The sequence below is a fragment of the Phocoena sinus genome, chromosome 14, assembly GCF_008692025.1.
Source record: "Phocoena sinus isolate mPhoSin1 chromosome 14, mPhoSin1.pri, whole genome shotgun sequence".
In the NCBI taxonomy this organism is placed as follows: Eukaryota; Metazoa; Chordata; class Mammalia; order Artiodactyla; family Phocoenidae; genus Phocoena; species Phocoena sinus.
Window position 1 is genome coordinate 28639966 of NC_045776.1, and position 19648 is coordinate 28659613.

Consider the following 19648-nt stretch of genomic DNA (forward strand, 5'->3'; position numbering starts at 1 on the left):
AAACTCAATCACTTGGTCCTCTCTGAACATTATTCAAAATATTAATATTAGTAAAAATTTGTTTCATTAATAATACAGTTAAATGAAATTTAAATTTATTTTAAGAATATTATTTATTTCAGATTTATCTCACCTTTTAAAGTTTACATTTTAAAAGATGAGTACACATATTCTAAATATGTATTTACATGGGGTAACTTCAAAATTATGTTACCAATATCATTCACGATCAAAAATTTGAACTGCTTAAAAGTTTTCCTTTGTTTTTCTAGACTCTTGAAGACTTCATTCATACAGTATTTAATCCTAGAGGAATTTAACTTTCTATGAGGGCAAGGCCTAAGAAGCCATTAAAGCTTCTTGAAGACAGCATGTGTTCTTTGTACCCCTCATAACAAAGAGCACAGCTCCTTTCTCATAGTAGATGCTTGATTAATATTTCCTGCTAGAGCATTTCAGATTGTAAATCCTAGAAGCCAAAGCCTAATATCATTAATCTTCCTATTCCCTAGAGCACCTTTAATTGAATTGCATGTAATTCCAAGGCAGTCAAGAGTGTCCCATCCATGGGACTCTGGAATGGGATTTGATGCTGACCTCCTTTATTCGGTAAGGCAGTTGTGTGGTCCTGGTCCCTAGGTTTTCAGAATCCTTGAGTTTTCTGACCACAGGGTAATAATGCCAGTCATTTCATGAGCCTGGAATTTGGACAAACCAGCTGTGGCTTTGGACAGATAAAGGCAGTGGTAACTTGTCTCCAGAGACTAAGATTTGCAGAGACTAAGATGAATAAGAACACTGCCAGATTGTTCAGAGAACCTCTAAGGAAGGGAACCAGGGCTTTGGCCTGAGAAAGCTGGGTGAAGGGTGAGAGTTCAGAGATCAGAGAACTAGAAACAGGGGCAACTGTATCAGCCTCTAAGGTGCACTGTGCATATTATTAGTAGGAATTGCCCAGGATGAATCCACAGAAGAATTTTAACTCTGGGAGTTCTTCTGGGGGTGATACTTATTAGAGTCAGAGTGGGTTGAAGAGGAGTGAATTGTGAGTGGTGGCACTCGTAAACTGAGGAATACTAGGGACATTTAACCCCTCTCTGTTTCAATCAACTCTGGCTTTTGTATGTTGCATGTAGCTCAAGCCCCAGCAGACTGACTAGACAACGTGAGAGGCTGGATAGAAACGCAGTTAATGCCAAAAAGTTTGACGCTACATCTGTTGAGTCTCACAGCATGCCAGGTGGTCACACGGCGGGGGTGGTTGCACGCTCTCAAAGGGCTCTTTATATTTCTTCTTTCTTTCCTCTCAAATGTGGCATAGCAGTATCCTTAACCATAAATACCATCCCTTATATAATACTCCAACTATTGTAGATGCATGTTCATACTTGATTGTGAGAGATTTCCTTTCTTTTAAATTTGGAAAAAAAAATTAGAAGAACAAAGAATAATGTAACAAACATGCTCTCATGAAAATTTTCACATTTTTAATATTTAGGCTCAGATGAAATAAATCCTTATTGACCGTGCTAGAACTTCAAGAATTACATCAAATGGTTGGTATTCATGTTCTGTTTTCTAACTGGACTTAATAATTACATTTGTTTACTTAAAACTCAGACTTTTGTTTACAATCTGTTTACAATTTGTTTTGTTAGAAAACATATTGACCAGGACGTTAGGAGAATGAAGTTCTCATCATGACTTTTCACCCCTCAGTTCTCTGCCATCAGACAAATCTCTTAATTTCTTGGCAGGACCCTCACTTCAGAATAAATATGATTCTGTAAAAATAGTTATACACCTCCAAGTCTTCTCTGTTCTAGGTAAAATATCCTCAATTCCTTCATCTGTGTCTCATATGAGATTACTTCTAGGCTATATTCCATTTTGATTACCTTCCTCTGGAGATTTAATCATCTGACAAATCCCACCTTAAATTTTGGTGCCCAGAATTGAACTGATTTTCCAAGTATGAAGTGATGAATGCATAAGGCACTACACTTCTATTAATGTTCTATTAATGTGAGCCACATTAAAAACAGACAACCAACAAAACAACCTGCATTTTTTTTTTTTCAGCAATATCACACGGTTAGTTCATATTAAATGAAGCTCAATTAACGCTCTTAAACACTTTCATAAGTTTGGCCACCAAACTTGGCCATTGCTATGTGGAATTGGTTTTTGAGCTTAAAAGCAAGCCTTCTATTTAACTCTACAAAATTTAATTTTATTGGTTTTAGTCCACTGTGAAAGTCTGGAATCTTATTTTTGTTTTCTCAGAGAGGGTCCATGTTTGTGAGGTTTCCAGAGAGTCTGAATACCCTCATGTTAACCTTCCCTTTAATCCATCTGGGCATGATTCATGTGACTTAAGCGCCTGCTACTATTTTTCTCTTTATTGAAGTTTTTCAAGAAAAAATGTCAATTTATACAATAAAATATCCCTGAATTCTTCATAACACCAGCAAGCAATTTATACCCATTGCTTTAGACTTTCATATATTTTTGTGTCTGGTTAGTAGACAATGGATGTACCACAGAAACAATAATTTTGCATAGCCTACAGGTGTATGCCCAACTCTATTATTTCTGCCAGAAAGGATATTGCATCTGACGTTGGAGTGGGGAAAGAAAAGCCTTACATTTTTCTCTTATCCAGAGGCAATTCTCCCACCCTAGTGGGAAAAGGAAAGAAAAAGACAAAACAATGCTAGGTGTGGTTCCAGTGCTTTCCAATTTCAGCTGGAATTCAGTGAAATAAAGTCCTCTTCCTAAAAGCCATGAAGTACTTTCATTTCAACGTTAATCTTTCTGGTCCCCTGTACATTGCTTATATCTCTCTGATAGCACTTCACATAGTCTGTCCTGTTTTAAGATTATGGGATTAATCTGCATTTATCTCTTCTCTTAAATTGTGTTTTCTTAAGGCACAAGGACCGTATCTTAGCCATTCTTATGTATTCTTAGAACAAATATGGATTGAGCCCACTTTGTGCCAGGCGTTGTGCTAGGCACTCAGTTCCAACTTCCTCCTACTGGGGACCAGCACAAGCTCAGCTGACTTACTTGAAATGGAATCAATCCATATGACTCACCCTAAGCCAACACTTACCATCTATTTTGTAAAATCTGTGTGTAAAATAGAAAAGGATTTATTGAAGGGGATCCAAATCACTGTAAATTAAACTAGATCTTCACATATTTTAGCGATTCCCTACTCTCCTCAGAGCACCACTAACTGTTTGGAGTATCCAAGCTATGACAAAAAGCACTGAAGTACTGTGAAATATAGACTGAAATTCAAACCACCCCATAGGAGAAGTGAAGCTTCAATGACAAAAACAAGTTTGGAACTTATTTAGCACCATTAAGAAAACCAGCTTGAACATTTAAGTCTACCGGTTGATTAAAACAATTGGTCCCCTGGAAAAGGGAGACATGTACATATTATATATTAATTATGTAACACCAGAAATGAGAGAGACAGAGCCAGAGAGAGAGGAGGGGTGGGGGGTGGGGGGATGAATGGTCTTTTCATTGCTGAACATTTGGATCAGAATTATAATGGTTTATTGCGGGGGAGTGGTCACGTGCTCTCTTGGCAAATTATATATACATTCAAGTTGTGAGCACTATACCAGTAGGTTGGGGTTTTTGTTTTTGTTGCTATTGCTTTACCTTTTTTTTTTTTTTCAAATATAAGCTTGGACAGACTTAACGCAGCAAATACTCCTTCTCAATTTAAGATTTGACAATTTAACAGGAAAAAGCTCATTCATCATCTTTCCCTTTTAGAAACCATAAATTATTGGCTCATATACCATGTGGCTCGGATTCTAGGAAAAGTTAGTGTAAACAAACCCAAGTTACAATGAGTGGAGTAAGAGAGTGAGTCATAAACAAAACACAGACATATGCTCTCATATAAATAAGGGCCTGGATCATCAGCTTCCCAAAGTCTGCTTCCCATTAATTACACAACAAAATGAACTTTCCATATGTAAAGCCCAAATCACTTAACTCTGGCAACTTGTATGAGACAAAGACCAGGATTGGACCTAAAAGGCACTGACAAAAACCTGAATTTCAAAATAATGAAAGTTCTCTCAAAATATTTTCAGGTATTGGAGGGCAAGAAAATCCCTTGGAGGAGTGTTTCTGAGCACTGAAACTATTCCCAGCAACCCAGGAACACTGCTTGAGGCTGGTCTGATCCCCTGCTGAATTTAAAGGTAATATCAGGCTTACTCTCTTTTTTTTTTTTTTTTTTGTTTTTTTGTTTTTTTTGCGGTACGCGGGCCTCTCACTGCCGTGGCCTCTCCCGCTGCGGAGCACAGGCTCCGGACACGCAGGCTCAGCGGCCATGGCTCACGGGCCCAGCCGCTCCACAGCACGTGGGATCTTCCCGGACTGGGGCACGAACCCGCGTCCCCTGCATCGGCAGACGGACTCTCAACCACTGCGCCACCAGGGAAGCCCAGGCTTACTCTCTTTTGTTCTGAGCTCTGTCATCTTTATGGGGCAAGTCCTGGGTCCAGGCCACACAGGGTGTTCACAGACATTGCTGGAATCACTGAACAGTTGAAATTCCCTCCATCAGTACTTTCTCTCTGTCCTTAGAAATTGTCCATTGGTACACAGACTCATGTTTCCTTATTGTTGTATGAAGGCTATCTGGTCTCTCTTAGTTTAAAGAGGTTTCAAGGAAACAGAACAATTCCTAGGGAAGAGGATTCTTCAACAGGTGAGAAACTTTGAGAGAGATGGTAAGCAGCTAAGTTCTCTCCTTTTGTCTCTTTCGAAAGTAGACCTCATAAAGCAAACTAATAGAGTTACTTACAAAGGACAGTAAAATAACAGATGTCACATTTTAGGAGCTTGGGTGGGGGAGTGGGAGAAAAAGAATTTTTATTCTTTGTTGGGGGTGGGGTGGGGTGTACGTGTTCTTGGATCATTCATTTACTCAATGATTGTTTTTGTAGCATGTACTCTTTGTGGCGTACCATAGACCATACAAGGTAAGTGGACTGCATCATCTCTGCTCTCATATGAAACTATGGGAAAGGGGGAGAACCTAATATTTTTGGAGAATCTATGGTGCAGTCTGCAGTACTTCACATATTTCCTCATTTAATTGTGATCACAACCATGTGAAGACATTACTATCTCTGTTGTACAGAGATGAAAACTGAGACCTCAGAGGTTAAATAATTGCCTCAAAGGACACATCTTAGAAGTCATGGACTCAAAGATTCAAGCAAGGGTTGCCCTATTTCAAAGTGAGTTTCATACCATATTTCCTTAAGGCAAAAAAAGACAAGGAGCTGGACAAGAAATGAGAAAACCTGGGTTTCCTGTTAATTTTCTACTAATGACTGCATCAGAACACCAAATTTCTCTCAGTTTTACAATTTCAAAGGCCTTTTCTAACCGCCAAATTTCATAGTTGAATAACACAAGGTATTACTACAGATCACCTGCCCTACTTCTGCTAGACTAGGCCTTCTTGCATATTGTTTTGATCCTGCTGCTTTCTCCAGGTCAAATGCCTTTAAGGGTTCCCTATAGGGAGCCAGACAGCCAATATAATGAGTGAGGTTGGCCAGGATTAGGAAGAAAGGTGGGGGGAATAGGGGAGGACATGGGAAACTAAAGAGAATATGGCCCATCTAATGGGGCAAATGTTATTCTGTATCAATCATTGTTGCCAGGTAGGAATCTAAGCCCAAAGTTATCAGATAATATGAGTTTCAAAAAGCCAGAACTCTTGATTATTATGTAAATCTCCTGATGTTTACAATCTGCAGATTAATTAATTTAAAAAAATGTATAAACCTGGGCTTCCCTGGTGGCGCAGTGGTTGAGAGTCCGCCTGCTGATGCAGGGGACATGGGTTCGTGCCCCGGTCCGGGAAGATCCCACATGCCGCAGAGTGGCTGGGCCCGTGAGCCATGGCCGCTGAGCCTGCGCTCCGCAACGGGAGAGGCCACAACAGTGAGAGGCCCGCGTACCGCCAAAAAAAAAAAAAAAAAAAAAAAAAAAATGTATAAACCTGTGTAGGCCAATCAAAATAAAACTGCAGACAGCTATTGGCCCATGGCTTTATTTTGATATCACTGTCCTTCAGAAGGGTCACCATGACTCATTCTAGAATTTCAGGGACTCTAGGTTCTGACCCTAAACCTCTCTTCCAGCCTCATCTGCCATTACTTCCACATACACTCCTGTCTTAGAGATCTCTGTGCTTTTAATTTGTTCCATCCTTAGAAGGCCATCTCAACTCTTCTCTTCCCAGATCATCTCAGTGTCCTAGTGTAATTAAATTACACCTAGGCCAGTATAATCTCCAGCTTTCCATTGAGAAGCTCATTCTGAAAATCCCATAGAACTTCTGAGTGAAGGGACACATTTATGTGTACAAGTTCCTCCTTCTTTGAATAAACACATACCCATGCACAGGTCATCTCAGTGTCCTCTGAACTCCCTTAGTGCCCTTCAGTTGGAAACGAATGATTTCTTGGTTGCTAAATGATAGCTCTGTTAGTATCTGAGATTATTATTCAATCTATTAAGTTAAAAATATTACTTGGCCATCTCACGTCTTAGAGTCAGGCCTTCCCAAATAGTGTGAAAGTTCTCCTAGGGCAAGCACTAATCTTTACTTGTATGTATCACTGTGGCAGGTACTTAAAAAATATCTGACAATTTGTAACAAAGCCTTATAGAAGTTCCAGTAAGATGAGCTCAATATGAAGCCCTAACAGGTAAGGGGGTGGGGTTTGACTGTGCCCTGAGATAAGGGTATTTGGAGGAGGTAGTGAGGATAAAACTTCTAAAGATAGTTAATGGGTATTATGATCTGAGTCATAACATGACTAAATTATGACAACATAATTAAATCCTGGAATGACATGACTTCATTTTTAACATGAGAGGGGGCATAAAATAGTGATCTATTGTTTTGAACATGGGATTGGTGCTGTTTCATTTCTTTCTCACCACTGCCTAAAAAGCAGAAATTATTTTTCTCATTTCACTGGTAAGGAACCTGAGACTCAGAAGTCTCATTTAGACTGTGACTCACCTAAGGAAATGAATTAAGTACTGCAGGCTATGCAGTAACACTGGTCCTTGAATTTCAAATGCAGTTTTCACTTTACGTCTGTGTGGTAGCCAGAAAGAGTCCAGGTTTCCCAATTCCTAGCAGGTAATATTTGTAATTCAGTTCACTTCTCTGAGCTCAATTTCCTCAGCTGCAACATGAAGGGGTTTGCAGAGATCCGTTCTAGTCTATTCTAATCCAGTCTTGTCTAGTCAATTCTCGTTTAAGCAGCAGGAGAAGGAGGCCCCCTGGGAGGTGCTCTGGGATTATTCCAGTGACCCTCAAACTTAGAGTGGAGCGGGCTGCGGGTGAGTTATACCTCTCTCTGTGTCTTTCTGTCTGTCTCTTTCTCTTTGTCACACCTGTCTATTCTCTCTAAATTCTTTCTCCAGTCTCTTAGACTGACTTACAGTCTGCCTGGACCACTAAAGATCATTCTTAATGACGGTCATTACACAGTTCTTCCACGTTGCCTGAGGCCATTTCCACAGCAATAAGCAGGAAAGACCTTGTCCCCCTTCTCCACAGCTGGGCTCAGTATGCCAACTTCACTGGAACCAAGAAGTTTTTCAAAAACTCTCCATTAATTACAGGAAACCCAAAGCACTGTCCCCTCTTCTCATTAACACAGTTGCTTTCACTTGCCACTACATTATCTCACCACCATTAAACCAACAATCTAATTAGACTTCTGGAAATGGAAAAAGCCAATGAATAAGGCAGGCGTGCCACTTTCATCTCAAAACTGATCATAAAATATTGTGCCCTTTTGTTCTCGTCCACATAAAATCTTCCCTGGAAGAGCGTCCTTTCATTCTCTCCTATTTACAAAGAGGAGTTTGAATATTTGATATAAAATGAGTATCTTAACAGAAATTGCTTCATGTTTGGGAGGTTTTCTTTCCTGCATTTCTGAGCGTGGAGTCTCATTACAATAATCGTACCTGACTCCCCCTGGGTGTGATGCCTCACAGCCAAACCTCCCACTGGGTTTCAATGGAGGTGTGAATGATACTATCACTGGGAAGAAGGTAAAATGTATTATTATCATTACTCGATTTTTAAGAGGGTCTGACTGTGGCAAGAGGTGGTTGGGAGTATAATCTGTACAAAACATGCAGAGAAGATAAATTGAGTTAAACTTCTCACAGACACGGCACTTTCCAACCTGTCATTAAACCTTCTGTCTTTCCTAAAATCTCAGCTCTGGAGAGAGGAAAATTAGTTAAGTCCAGTCCAGGCATGTTTGCCGAGTATCTACTATGCACCGAGCACTGAACGAGCTTCTTGACACCCAAATATGATTATATGTTGCTTAATAACAGTGTTCCTGGATTTTGTTTCTCTTGTTTTCATCCCATTAAACCCAAGGTTCTGAGAATTCATGGGATACACAATACTCATCAAATGGGACAAATCTTAAATAGGAAATGGCTGCTGCCCCCAGGAAATCAATACTCTGAACAGAATGCAAGACTAGCATATATAAAATAATTAAATTACACCTAGTCCAGTACAATCTCCAGCTTTCCATTGAGAAGCTCATCCTGAAAACCCCACAGAACTTCTGAGTGAAGGGACACATTTATGTGTACAAGTTCTTCCTTCTCTGAATAAACACATACCTATGCACTACACATACCATGCCATATAGGCTGACTCCTTAACTTGAAATTAATCTTCCCTGGAGGATATCCTGGTGGATTAGCCCGGAGCTAGTCTGCTGTTACTGAACAGAAGATTCTGGAGGCTCCAGGGGTCCCTTTCAGGTTGCTCCCTCTGCTGAACAGTATCAGGATGGTTTGCTGTTTCTGGGGCTGCCATGGAAAATAAAGGCAAATCACTGCCTCTCAGCTCTAATAAATATCATGCTAGAGTATATGTTTTCATGCACCAGATGGTTTTGTGCAGGAAACAGTTGTTCAGTGCATTTTGATGAATACTTAATGATTAGCTGTTGTTTGCCCACCTCAGCGCTAGGTACTGGGGTTTCAAAGTCAAATAAGGCCTGACAATAGGGGAGTGGACAGTGCAGCATGAGACACAGACACTACATTAAATGTAGGGACCAGTGATCAACCAGCTTGTAGGGAGAGGAGCACAGAGGATGTGGTGTCTAACTTGGCCGTGGGGTGATTCTCAAAGTGGGTGTAAGGGAAGGCTTCCTAGAGTTGAAGGCACCTAAGCTGAGTCGTAATCATGAGATATCCAAATAGCTTGAGGAGTGGGTGAAGGAGACAGGAACAACCCAGGGTGGAAAACAGGTAATAGCAATAACAATGACAACAACAATAGCAGCAGCAACAATAGCACAAATTTGCTGAACTCTTCCTATGTGTCAAGTCACTCTGCTAAGATTTTTTTTTTTTTTTTTGCGGTACGCAGGCCTCTCACTGTTGTGGGCTCTCCCGTTGCGGAGCACAGGCTCCGGACGCGCAGGCTCAGCGGCCATGGCTCACGGGCCCAGCCGCTCTGCGGCATGTGGGATCTTCCCGGACTGGGGCACAAACCCGTGTCCCCTGCATCGGCAGGCGGACTCTCAACCACTGTGCCACCAGGGGAGCCCTCTGCTAAGATTTTTCACAAGGATTACCTCATTTATTCCTCACCACAATCCTCTACACTGGGTGACATGCTTTGCTCCATTTCACAGGTGTGAACACTGAGGACTGAACACCCAGCTGCTTTAGTGCAGTATTGAACTTCCAATGCAGGCGATTGGAAGCAAGAACACATGCGTTCAACTAGAGCACTGCACAGCCCACAAGTGGTGTCAAGAAAAATGAGCCAAAACTTAGAAACAAGGCAAATGGAAGGGTGCGTGTCCTTGCGGAGTCTTAGTGCCATCTTACAGGGGATTCACTATCCACTACTAATTAAGCCCCAGATTCTGCCAGGTAATATATTAACTTGTAGATTTTTGCCCAGAAAATATGCAAATGATTCCTTTCCAGTAGAAAAGATAAGCCCAGAGGTTATGGTTTTATTGTCCATTAGGACATTAACTGAACAATCTTGCTCGGCATTCTTTCTCCAATGCCTACATTCCTGTAATTGCCCTTTTCTTCTAGTTCTAATTCTTTTTGGACCAGCTTTATCACCATGTTGGTTTCCTCATTAAAGAATTGAATGAATCCTTGACATGAGTTTTTAGTTTTATGCAAATTCCACTCTGACAGTGGGGATTCCAAAGGAGTTTGGTGCTGGCTGACATTTCCAAGGAGATGGGCCCAGATTCCGGAGAATTTGGTGCTTCTTGGGGATGTTTACAGTCTTAGCCACGGAACAGCTCAGCTTTTCCAGAATGTCCAGTTTAAATCAGAAAATAGCTTATTTTCTCCTTTTCGGGCAAAAAAATTGGAAGTTTTTCAGAAGGCCTTTGGTGTGATGGGGTCTTCAGGGAAGCATGGAAGTTTGCAGCCCTGCTGGATCTCTTCATGGCCCAAAGCCAAAGCGAGAGGGCTCATCAAGAACCTCATGTTCAGTAGAGCTCGCTAGGCAAACAGAGTGATTCTGTGCTGCTTCAACATGGGCCGGTAGGTAGCACTTTTCAGAAAATTTGAATGATTTGTTTTTAAAATAAAGCTTTATTTTCTCTAGATCTTTTTGAACTTTTCCTACTGTATATTTTAAGTGATTAATCTGGACTTAGAGAATTTTATTTTACAACTCGATGACTTCTTTGGTTTGTATACTTATGGCTCTTGGATGTTTCAAATCCTATTAACTTGCGCATTTATTTGCTCTATTTTGGTTCTTTTGGAAAGACAAGACTTTTGGCTGAATCGACCCATTATTTTGGTTAGGAACTTCAGATCATGATCCCACACGGGACAAAAAATAAATAAATTACTTTACAATTCTGAAATTCCTGTTCACTGCTTTTTGCATTTGTACCTGGATATCATTTCATCTTTTTGGGTCCCTCTCCATAAATGGCAGTTGGTTAACAGAAAAGTCAGGCATCCTAGAATTTGGGAGTTAGAAGCGATTTTCGTGATCATTTTTGCTCCAGCTACTAGAATGCTGGATTTCATTAGAATTAAGAATTCATTCTTAATTTGTAAAGGTAATTTTTCAAGCTTAAAGTCTAGCATCTTGATTACAGGTAACAACCAGTTCTGATTGGGCTGATAGTTTGGTTTAATAACGAAATGGTTTACCTAATATGTCTTTGCTTTTAGAAGCAAAATGTCTGACTTGTGAAATTTAAATATTTTCACTTGCTCTGATAGTTTTAAACAGGGCAGATGACACAGTTTGAGAGAATAATATATTAGCCTTGATATGAAACAGATACAAACTATAAATTAAGAGCTGTGCTTCCTCTGCTGCCCTTGTCATCTCTAACAGGGCTACACCTTGAGCAGGTGAGATTTGGTGATAGCAACCCTGATACGTATCTTTTTTCCTACTTGGATTTAAGATGAGAGACTATCAGTGTGTGTGTGTGTGTGTGTGTGTGTGTGTGTGAGAGAGAGAGAGAGAGAGAGAGAGAGAGAGAGAGAGAAAGAGAGAAAACAAGAAAGAAATGCCTTCCTGTTTGCTTGCGTTTCCATTACTACTACTCTAGACTTTTCAGTTGTAGAACCAAAGAAATTTTTTTTTCTTGGTGTTTTATGAAGTTCCTACAAAATTTGTAATTTACTTAATAATATAGTCTCATCTTAAATATTAATACAAAGTGTGAGTGGGGGGCACGTTTCAGTAGTAAAATCATGCACTCTCTACATATCGCATAACCTCCCTGAGAAGTTAGTTCAACGTGTAGAAGATCAGAAAAATAAGGCTGACTTATTCAGGTACAGATTATCTGGTGTGGGTATTCAGTCATTATTGGGACAGTGCAATGGAAGTTATTTCAAATTATGCATCATTTTGAACAAACTTTATTGAAGCTTTCATTGCATTAGCCCTAATTACTCACAATAATGATGCAGTGCTCCCTTGAACCAGACCTCCTTTGTTGTGCCAGGGGACTGCAGCTGATCAATGGCTATTGAGCAGTTTGATCACGAAGGCTGAACTGCTTGAGCACCAGTGGCAGCCAGTGCCTTCCCTCCCTCCCAGTAGCTCAGAGACTGACATGTTCTCAGTCTGGCCACCCTCTCCTGCAGCTCCTCTTCTGTGTCTTCCTCCAAATCAATAACTTCATAATCAGCATGACTCTCAGACTCGGAGAAGCTAAAAAATTGCCTTAAACAAACAAAAATATACATACACACACATGCACGAGCTAGAAAAAGACATATTTTTAAGCCTTTGACCCACATTCATTTCTTCCACATTATAATGTTTATAAAATAAGGTGGGAAAGGTTCCTTTTTTCTTCTTTTACCAAAGATTACCTGTTTGAAAAAATACCATTAGGATATAGACTGATCAATTATTTGGCAAGTATTTACTGACAGCTTACCACATGTCTGTCAAAGATTTTTCCATTTGCTTGTTAAGCAGTTCCAATATCAAGCATGTTTTTCTCAGACATCTCCCATCTTGTCTGGTACAGAATAAACACACAGCTACTGCCTCGTAATCATTCATTTCACTTAGTGATTATTTATTGAGCATCTACTATGTGTCAGGAACTGTACTAGATACCTTAGTTTCCATTATTTTAAAATAAAAGTAATTTCAAATTAATTGAATTATTTTAGTATTTAAAAAACTCAATAGGGAATTCCTCGGCAGTCCAGTGGTTAGGACTCTGCACTTCCACTGTCGGGGGCACAGGTTCGATCCCTGGTCGGGGAGCTAAGATCCCATATGTCGTGTGGCGTGGCCAAAAAAAAAAAAAAACTCAATAAATGATTTCTTAAATTAATTTTGCTTTATAAGCCACTTAATTTTACTCTTCTTTCCTTTACCTTCTCTGCACTTGTCTGAGTCTTTAAAACCACTCTGTAGAAATGATGACCTATTGAAAAATAAGTTGATTTCTTTATATGGCCAGAAGTAATTCTAAATTACCTTACTTATAATGAAAGATGGGACGCTAAAGAAAACAACAATTAAGTGAGTTGTCTCATCAGAAATATGTATGACTAATGTACAAGCACCCAACTGAATGAAATCAAACCCAGAACCTATTTATTAGCTGCCTTCTGTATGCTTGACTTTGCTTAAAGCCTCACATTATGAGTTTCACTCACTGTTCTCTAAAAGAAGTAGGAGTCCATAATTAGGGAGAAAGAAATCTGCCTTTGCTACTGTTGGGCCTATGATAGAAATGAGATTCCACTGGAAATCAGGCAGTAAATCAAGAAATTTGGGTTCCAATCCAACTGCATGACCTCAGGCAAATCTCTGAATCTCAGAAGCATCAATTTCTTCACGTGTGAAACAGGGTATTGGGCATGAGCCCAGGCTGTTCGACCCTAACTCTCTTAGGTTTGTGGGAAGACGTTTGTCTGTGGGGAGTGGAATCTCAGGAAGGTCTGGCCTTCAGCACCTGGAGTAGATCTTTTAGCCTGTTTTCCCACAAAAGTTCTGCTCTGCAGCCTAAGACCCGGAAATGGACCAAATCTGTGAAACTCTCATGAGGGTCTCATTTGAGCATTGCCAAAAATAAACAGCCCATTCCTACATCCTGAAACAGGAGAGCTTTGGCTCAGCTCTGATTACCAGAGAGGCAGGTTTAAAAGTTTAATACCCACCTGCTTCTACGCCCATTTGGCATATTTGTAAATTATTGAATGCAAATAGAGGAGGCAAGCCCGTAGAAGCTTGGGATCCCAAGAATGTGGTCTCTCACACAGCATGCAAAGAGTTCAGGGAAGGAAAATAGGGGATCACCTGTCTTTTGCCTCTGGGAAATATCTGTGCTTGGCAAGCAAAGGCGGAAACATGCAGGCTAACTTTTAAATCCATAAAGGGAGGCTAAGGGAGGCCTCCAGAGCTTAACCGACAGGGTCGAGCAAGCAATTATCTGGGTGGGTATGCAGACCTTGGCCCAAATCTTTCGCTCCAGACAAGTGATGAATTCCCAGAGTTCCAGGCATGGCAGCAGTGCCCACTTCTCGGACTCCCTCCACAGGTGCCCTCCCATAAAGGTGCTGCAAGTCTCAGGGGCAGCTTCTTCCCCTTTCCTCTGTGACTCTCCTCCTAGGACCTCTCCTTGTTCTCGTTTACCTGGCATTTCCATAAAAAACTTTTCATTTCACACCTAGCATGTGAAAGATGTTAATATTCTTGATCGTATTTGAGAGATGATCCCGTTTCTTCAGAGCAAGATTCCCCAAGTGCCTGGGAAGAATACCACTTCCAAGAGATTTTAAGAGCTATTCCCCAAAAAATGTGTTTTGTGGTCAGGTAAGACCATGAAATTCTGTGTCTCACCCTCCTGGAACCTCACAATGCACATCGGTCAATTAGAAGCTCAGAAAAACCCTGCAGAAAGGAAGCATATGCAGTGTAGCATTCCTCACACTCACCTAACTATGAAAACGTCTATCCCAAAACACCTACCAATATTTTGTGAAACTCGGTTTGGGAAGTGTCATTCCAAATAGCTCTTTCTGTTATTTCAGTTGGGCTCATTTTCTAATTCCCAATGGTCTCCATGAAGGAGGTAGGTATGTAGCTGAGTTCTCTGCTTAAAGCAAACTGCTGAATTAGAAGATGAGTTTAGGTGAATATCAATAATGAGTGTCTTCTTGGGCTTCTAATCATAACAGGCATTTGTAAATACTGCAATATGCTTAACATTTACCAGTGCATCAATTCAACACATTTTATGGAATGTGCCATCACTCTGTGTGCCATGAAGATAGCAAAAATCTAAATCATGGATTCTATCTCTGATGTACAAACAATTCTGTCATGAGAGAGAAGAAGTTAAACAGAAGCATTTCTCATGTAGTCTACAAGTGGGTGGTAAATGCATGGCAGAGACACTGGATGCAACAGGCATTCAGAGGAGGTGTGACTCCCTGGGCCTTGAAGATCTGTGGGATGTGAATAGGAACCGAGTAAGGCTGTCCTAAAGAAAGGTGTTAAGCCAAGTACAAGGCCTTCCTTCCTGGCAGTAGGGATGAGCGCGGCAAACTGGGGTTGGTGTGCAGGACTGCTGGGAGGTGATGTGGGGAGTAGCGGAAGGCAGAGCATATGGGATGTCTGAGTAAGGCGCTTGTACTTTATAAACTGCCAGTGAGGAGTCTGGTGACTATTGAGGAATTCAAGATATCATGAGCTAGAATGAATCAAGTCCTCAGGGAAACTCTGATTACCACCTCTCAACCACGGTGAGCACAGGAGGTAGTGAAATGCAGTGGTTGAGAGCATGGGTCTTGGACCTGAGTTGGAATTCTGAGTGTCCACAGGTTCCTGGGGCAAGTTTCCTTCCCATTAGCTTCCTCCTCTGGAATGGAGACACATGTATTTATTTCACAGTTATTTTATGAGTTACATGAGATATATAAGGTCCTATATGCAGAGACTAGAAGTTACTAAGCCTTGATAAAGAGTAATTAATACTGTTACTACTACTCACTGACCTTTGCCTCTAGGTTCTGAGATGATCTCCTTCCTTTCTTAGACCTTCTCCCACTTGAAAACTCCAATGCTGAAACAGCTCACACGCTCAGTGTCTGCAGGAGGTTGGCTGAAGAGAGAACTCTTACCTGTACTTAGCAGCAGCACATTCCTGGAGGGCCTTCTCCATGCCCACCTTCCCTGGGGTGAACCCAAAGCATGTGAAGTGCTCACCTGCATCTGATGTTGCTGCAGATGCAGCAAGGAGAGATAACACTGGGGCTGGTGGGATTGCAACACTGTCCACTGCAGCTGGCTTCTTCCTGGTCATCATAGTGGACGCTGAGCCCTCGTTCTTACTATGTGCTGCTGTTTGGTCCACTTTTAAGTGGGGACTTGGAATCCCTAAAAAAAATAACCCCAAAGCCTGCAGTTACTTTAAAGAAATAGGAAGACAGACAACATAAAATCTGAAAGTGACCTGAAGAAATCATCAAATGATCTGACCTCCTTCTGGTGCAAGAATGACATTTTAGAATGTTTAAAGGAAACAAAACAAAACAAATTAGCAGCATGACTGGTTTTGGTTTTGTGGCTGAGGTTAGTGGTGACAACATTCCAGGTGGCCTGCCTGAAAGTGGGGGTCGGGGCACAGGCCTAATGAAGCAGTGTAAGCCATCATGCATGCTTTACCTTCCATGGATCAAGAAGCCTGTCTTTACAGAGGTGTTGGTGTGCAGAGCATGGAGGGGAGAAGTTGACCCTACCCTAGTGAGGCTTCTCATCTCATCCAGCTAGGAAGACAAGACTGAATGAAAAGGAAAAACTGGGCAACAAGTATGGGCAGGCCTGTGTGTTATTCATTACAAGTGCCTGGGGAGTTCTCAGGAGGCAGGGATTCGTGTGGGAAGAAGTAAGGAAAGCCTTCCCAGAGTTCATGCTAGAGCAGCAAGGTCGAAGGAAAGGCATTCCCGGTGCTGAGAAGAGCGTCTGCTAAGTCATGGGTGAGGAATGAAGATGATACAGACAAGAGGCCGGCCTTCTGGAGGCCGGAGATGCCCTGTAGGGACTGGTGTGTCACAACAGTGACTGGGCCAAGTAAGAGCTGAACCTGGGGGCCTTTGAGTGTCTGGTCATAATAGTCACAATTTTTTGATGCTGAAAAGCCTGGGTAGACTCTTATGAGGTGCCTCTGAAAGGGCCTCGAAACTTACTACATAACACATTATAAGAACTGTTCTGGAGCCTTGTTTGCTGGGCTCAAATCCCGGCCCTCTTACTTTTCAACTGTGTGATCACGAGCAAGTTACTTAACCTCTCCAAGCTTCAAGCTTCCTTAACTGTGCAGATGGGATGGAACTGCATTACCTCATAGGGGTGGTTGGGGGCATCCATGATCAATCAAAATAAAGGGCCTAGAACAGTGTCTGGCACATAGTTCATGCTATATAATTGTTTCCTATTATGATTATTCCTATTATACTGCTATCACTATTATAACCTGCTCCTCAGGCCAAACGGAAACCAGCCAACAAAGGCTCAGTTTTCCTCCCTGACATGACCGAGGATTTCTGGACACCTTCTACATCACTAGCTGCAAAAAAAGTCACTCTCCAACTCATCCAAACATAAGTTCAGAAGCTGCAGGTGTCTGAATCCATGTCAAATGGTCATCTACTCAGAATTTCTTTATTTGTTGGCTACATGCCACTGATAGCAATAACATGAACAGGCCGTATCACGGTAGTTCCTGACCTTTTTTCCCATCTTAACCAACTTGAGTGACACTGGTCCCTCCTATAGTAACAGCTCACTTCCAGTGAGATCTGCTCACTTTGGCCTAACAGCAGCCCTGTGAAGCATGTAGTGTGGAGGTTACTCTTTTCTTACTTTTATAGATGAGGACAACGTATTTCTGAGATGTTGAGATAACTGACTAAACTCATACAGCTCTTAATGTCAGAGCTCGAAGTTTTCAAGCAGCCAGACGCTAAACTCAGGGATCATCTTGGTCTACCTTACCATCTTCCAACTTCTGCCCATGACCTGGTCTACCAACAGCATGCTTCACACTGAGGACACAGAGGGCCTATATCACACCTGGAAAAGGCACCTGTGTCCACCTAAGGAAGAAATGCTGACACTTTTCATTTACTGTCTACTACCTTCCTCCTACTCTCCATCCCGATCTCTGAAACCTCCACTTGACGTGTTGTAAATAAAATGACAATTTTTCTTTTTTGATTTCATATTTCATAGCGTTTGACTATGGGAGTGGACAAACATCAAATTCTATGACAGAGAGACCGCAAGGCACAACCATCAAGAAATCAGGAGGTGCAGCAAACACGTACATGATCCCCGGATGATGCCCGCTTGTAAAATATGCAGGTGTGCCAGGAATACGCAAGGTATACACATGTAGTATATGTAAAATGCAAACAGAATCTTCTGCAAGGAGATACATCCAAATAGTTAACCATGGTTATTCTGAGGAAGGAGAGCACAGGGAAGATTAGTGAGGGAGTTTTTACTTTTGCTCCTTAGCCTTCTTTATTGGTAATATTTTTAAAACCACAAACATATATTAAACTCTTTTTCCATTAACAAAATAAACATAGTTTGGAAAGAATCTAGAAGTCTATCACAGTATGGTCATCTGCGTAGACTGACTGATGTGCTAGAATAGTGGGCTGCTAACAAATCTGCAATGGGACAGCAGGCCTGAGTCTGATAAAATTCCCCACCGTGGTACTCCGCGCCACCCTGGTCCTGTTCCTGTCAAATGGATGCAGTCGTTCTTTGCACAGCACACCTCCGGGACTCTAAGCTGCCAGAGTTCTATTGGATAACAGCTCCTTTGGAAAAACTCCCTGATCTGTCTGTCCTCTTTGTACCTGTGGACACAGGTGGGACAGGGAGTTCTTTGCTCACATTATTATACGTGCAGGGAATGAGCCATAAACAGGATTAGCAGGCAGATATTTAACTCTCACTTGGAAACACAGTGATTTCAAGCCATTTTAGTTTTACCCCTTTTCATGCAAATGTTCACAATCCACATCATTCCCTTAAAGCAGATCTGATCACACCTCTATCGGGTGTACCTTGCTACTCAAGTGTTTATGGTACAGAACAAGTTAAAAGTAATAAGATGACACTTAAAACACTCTATAATTGATTGTCACTCTTTAGCTATCTTGAAAACCCTAGATAATTTAGGATTTTCTAGATTATAGTACTTTTTGCCAGTTGCCGTCCAATGAATTAGAAAACAAATTGAAAAAAAAAATCCTGATGTTTGCTCAGACATTTTTAAGTTTTGAAAGGATTAGGGAAACAATCCCAGAAGTAGTATATGTAGGCAAGAATATTAGATAACCGTTAAACAAAGGCTAATATAACAGTACTTGTAATGCATAAACTCTGAGAGCAGAGGTCTCAGGAGACTGGAATGGGTGACTTCTTGGGAGAGAGCATTGGGCAGGCTGGCCACTGGAAGTCTTTGTTTCTCTTCATTCCAGGTGGCAGCTGATGCTCCATGCTGAGGTACCCAAAGGACCAGAGGAACATGAAACAGTTCAGAAACAAGTTCTCACAAATGCTCGGCGGTGGTAGAGTGGTGGGATATTTGGCAAGTTCCTTCCCAGAATGGGCCTGGCTGCTCTCTCCACGGGAGGAAGATTTTTGAGGCTGGAGATCAATCATAAAGAAGCCCAGATTCAGCACTGTACTGACTGGACCACTGAGATGTAGCACTGCTCTTTACACTGGGGCATGAGGAAAAGCAAGGATGGCTTTGATCTGGGAAAGGATCACTATGTCAAATTCGGACAGCAGTCTGCATGGAGAGCACACTTGGTAGATGTGTTCAGAGGATCACCAAACCCCAACACAGGACAAATTGTATTGAGGCTTGCATATCTGGAGGCCAGTACATTTTTAAAGGAGGAAATAACAATGCTAATAACTTTGTGGATCCAACATCTGTTTATAATTAAGACAGAGAAGCCAAAAGGAAATAAAAAAAGTTAAACTTATATGAAAACATTCTACTATAACCTGTAG

At 41.3% G+C, this 19648-nt stretch overlaps 1 protein-coding gene across 2 annotated transcripts in view; it reads right to left on the reverse strand.

Annotated features, from left to right (window-relative positions):
* The window catches only part of SETBP1 (SET binding protein 1), a 386267-nt gene that overhangs the window by 13095 nt on the left and 353524 nt on the right, over positions 1-19648 (reverse strand). For both annotated transcript variants that reach the window (XM_032602887.1, XM_032602888.1), the window contains one exon: positions 15815-15985. In XM_032602887.1, the coding sequence (XP_032458778.1) occupies positions 15815-15985 (171 nt within the window). The remainder of the gene's footprint in view (positions 1-15814; positions 15986-19648) is intronic.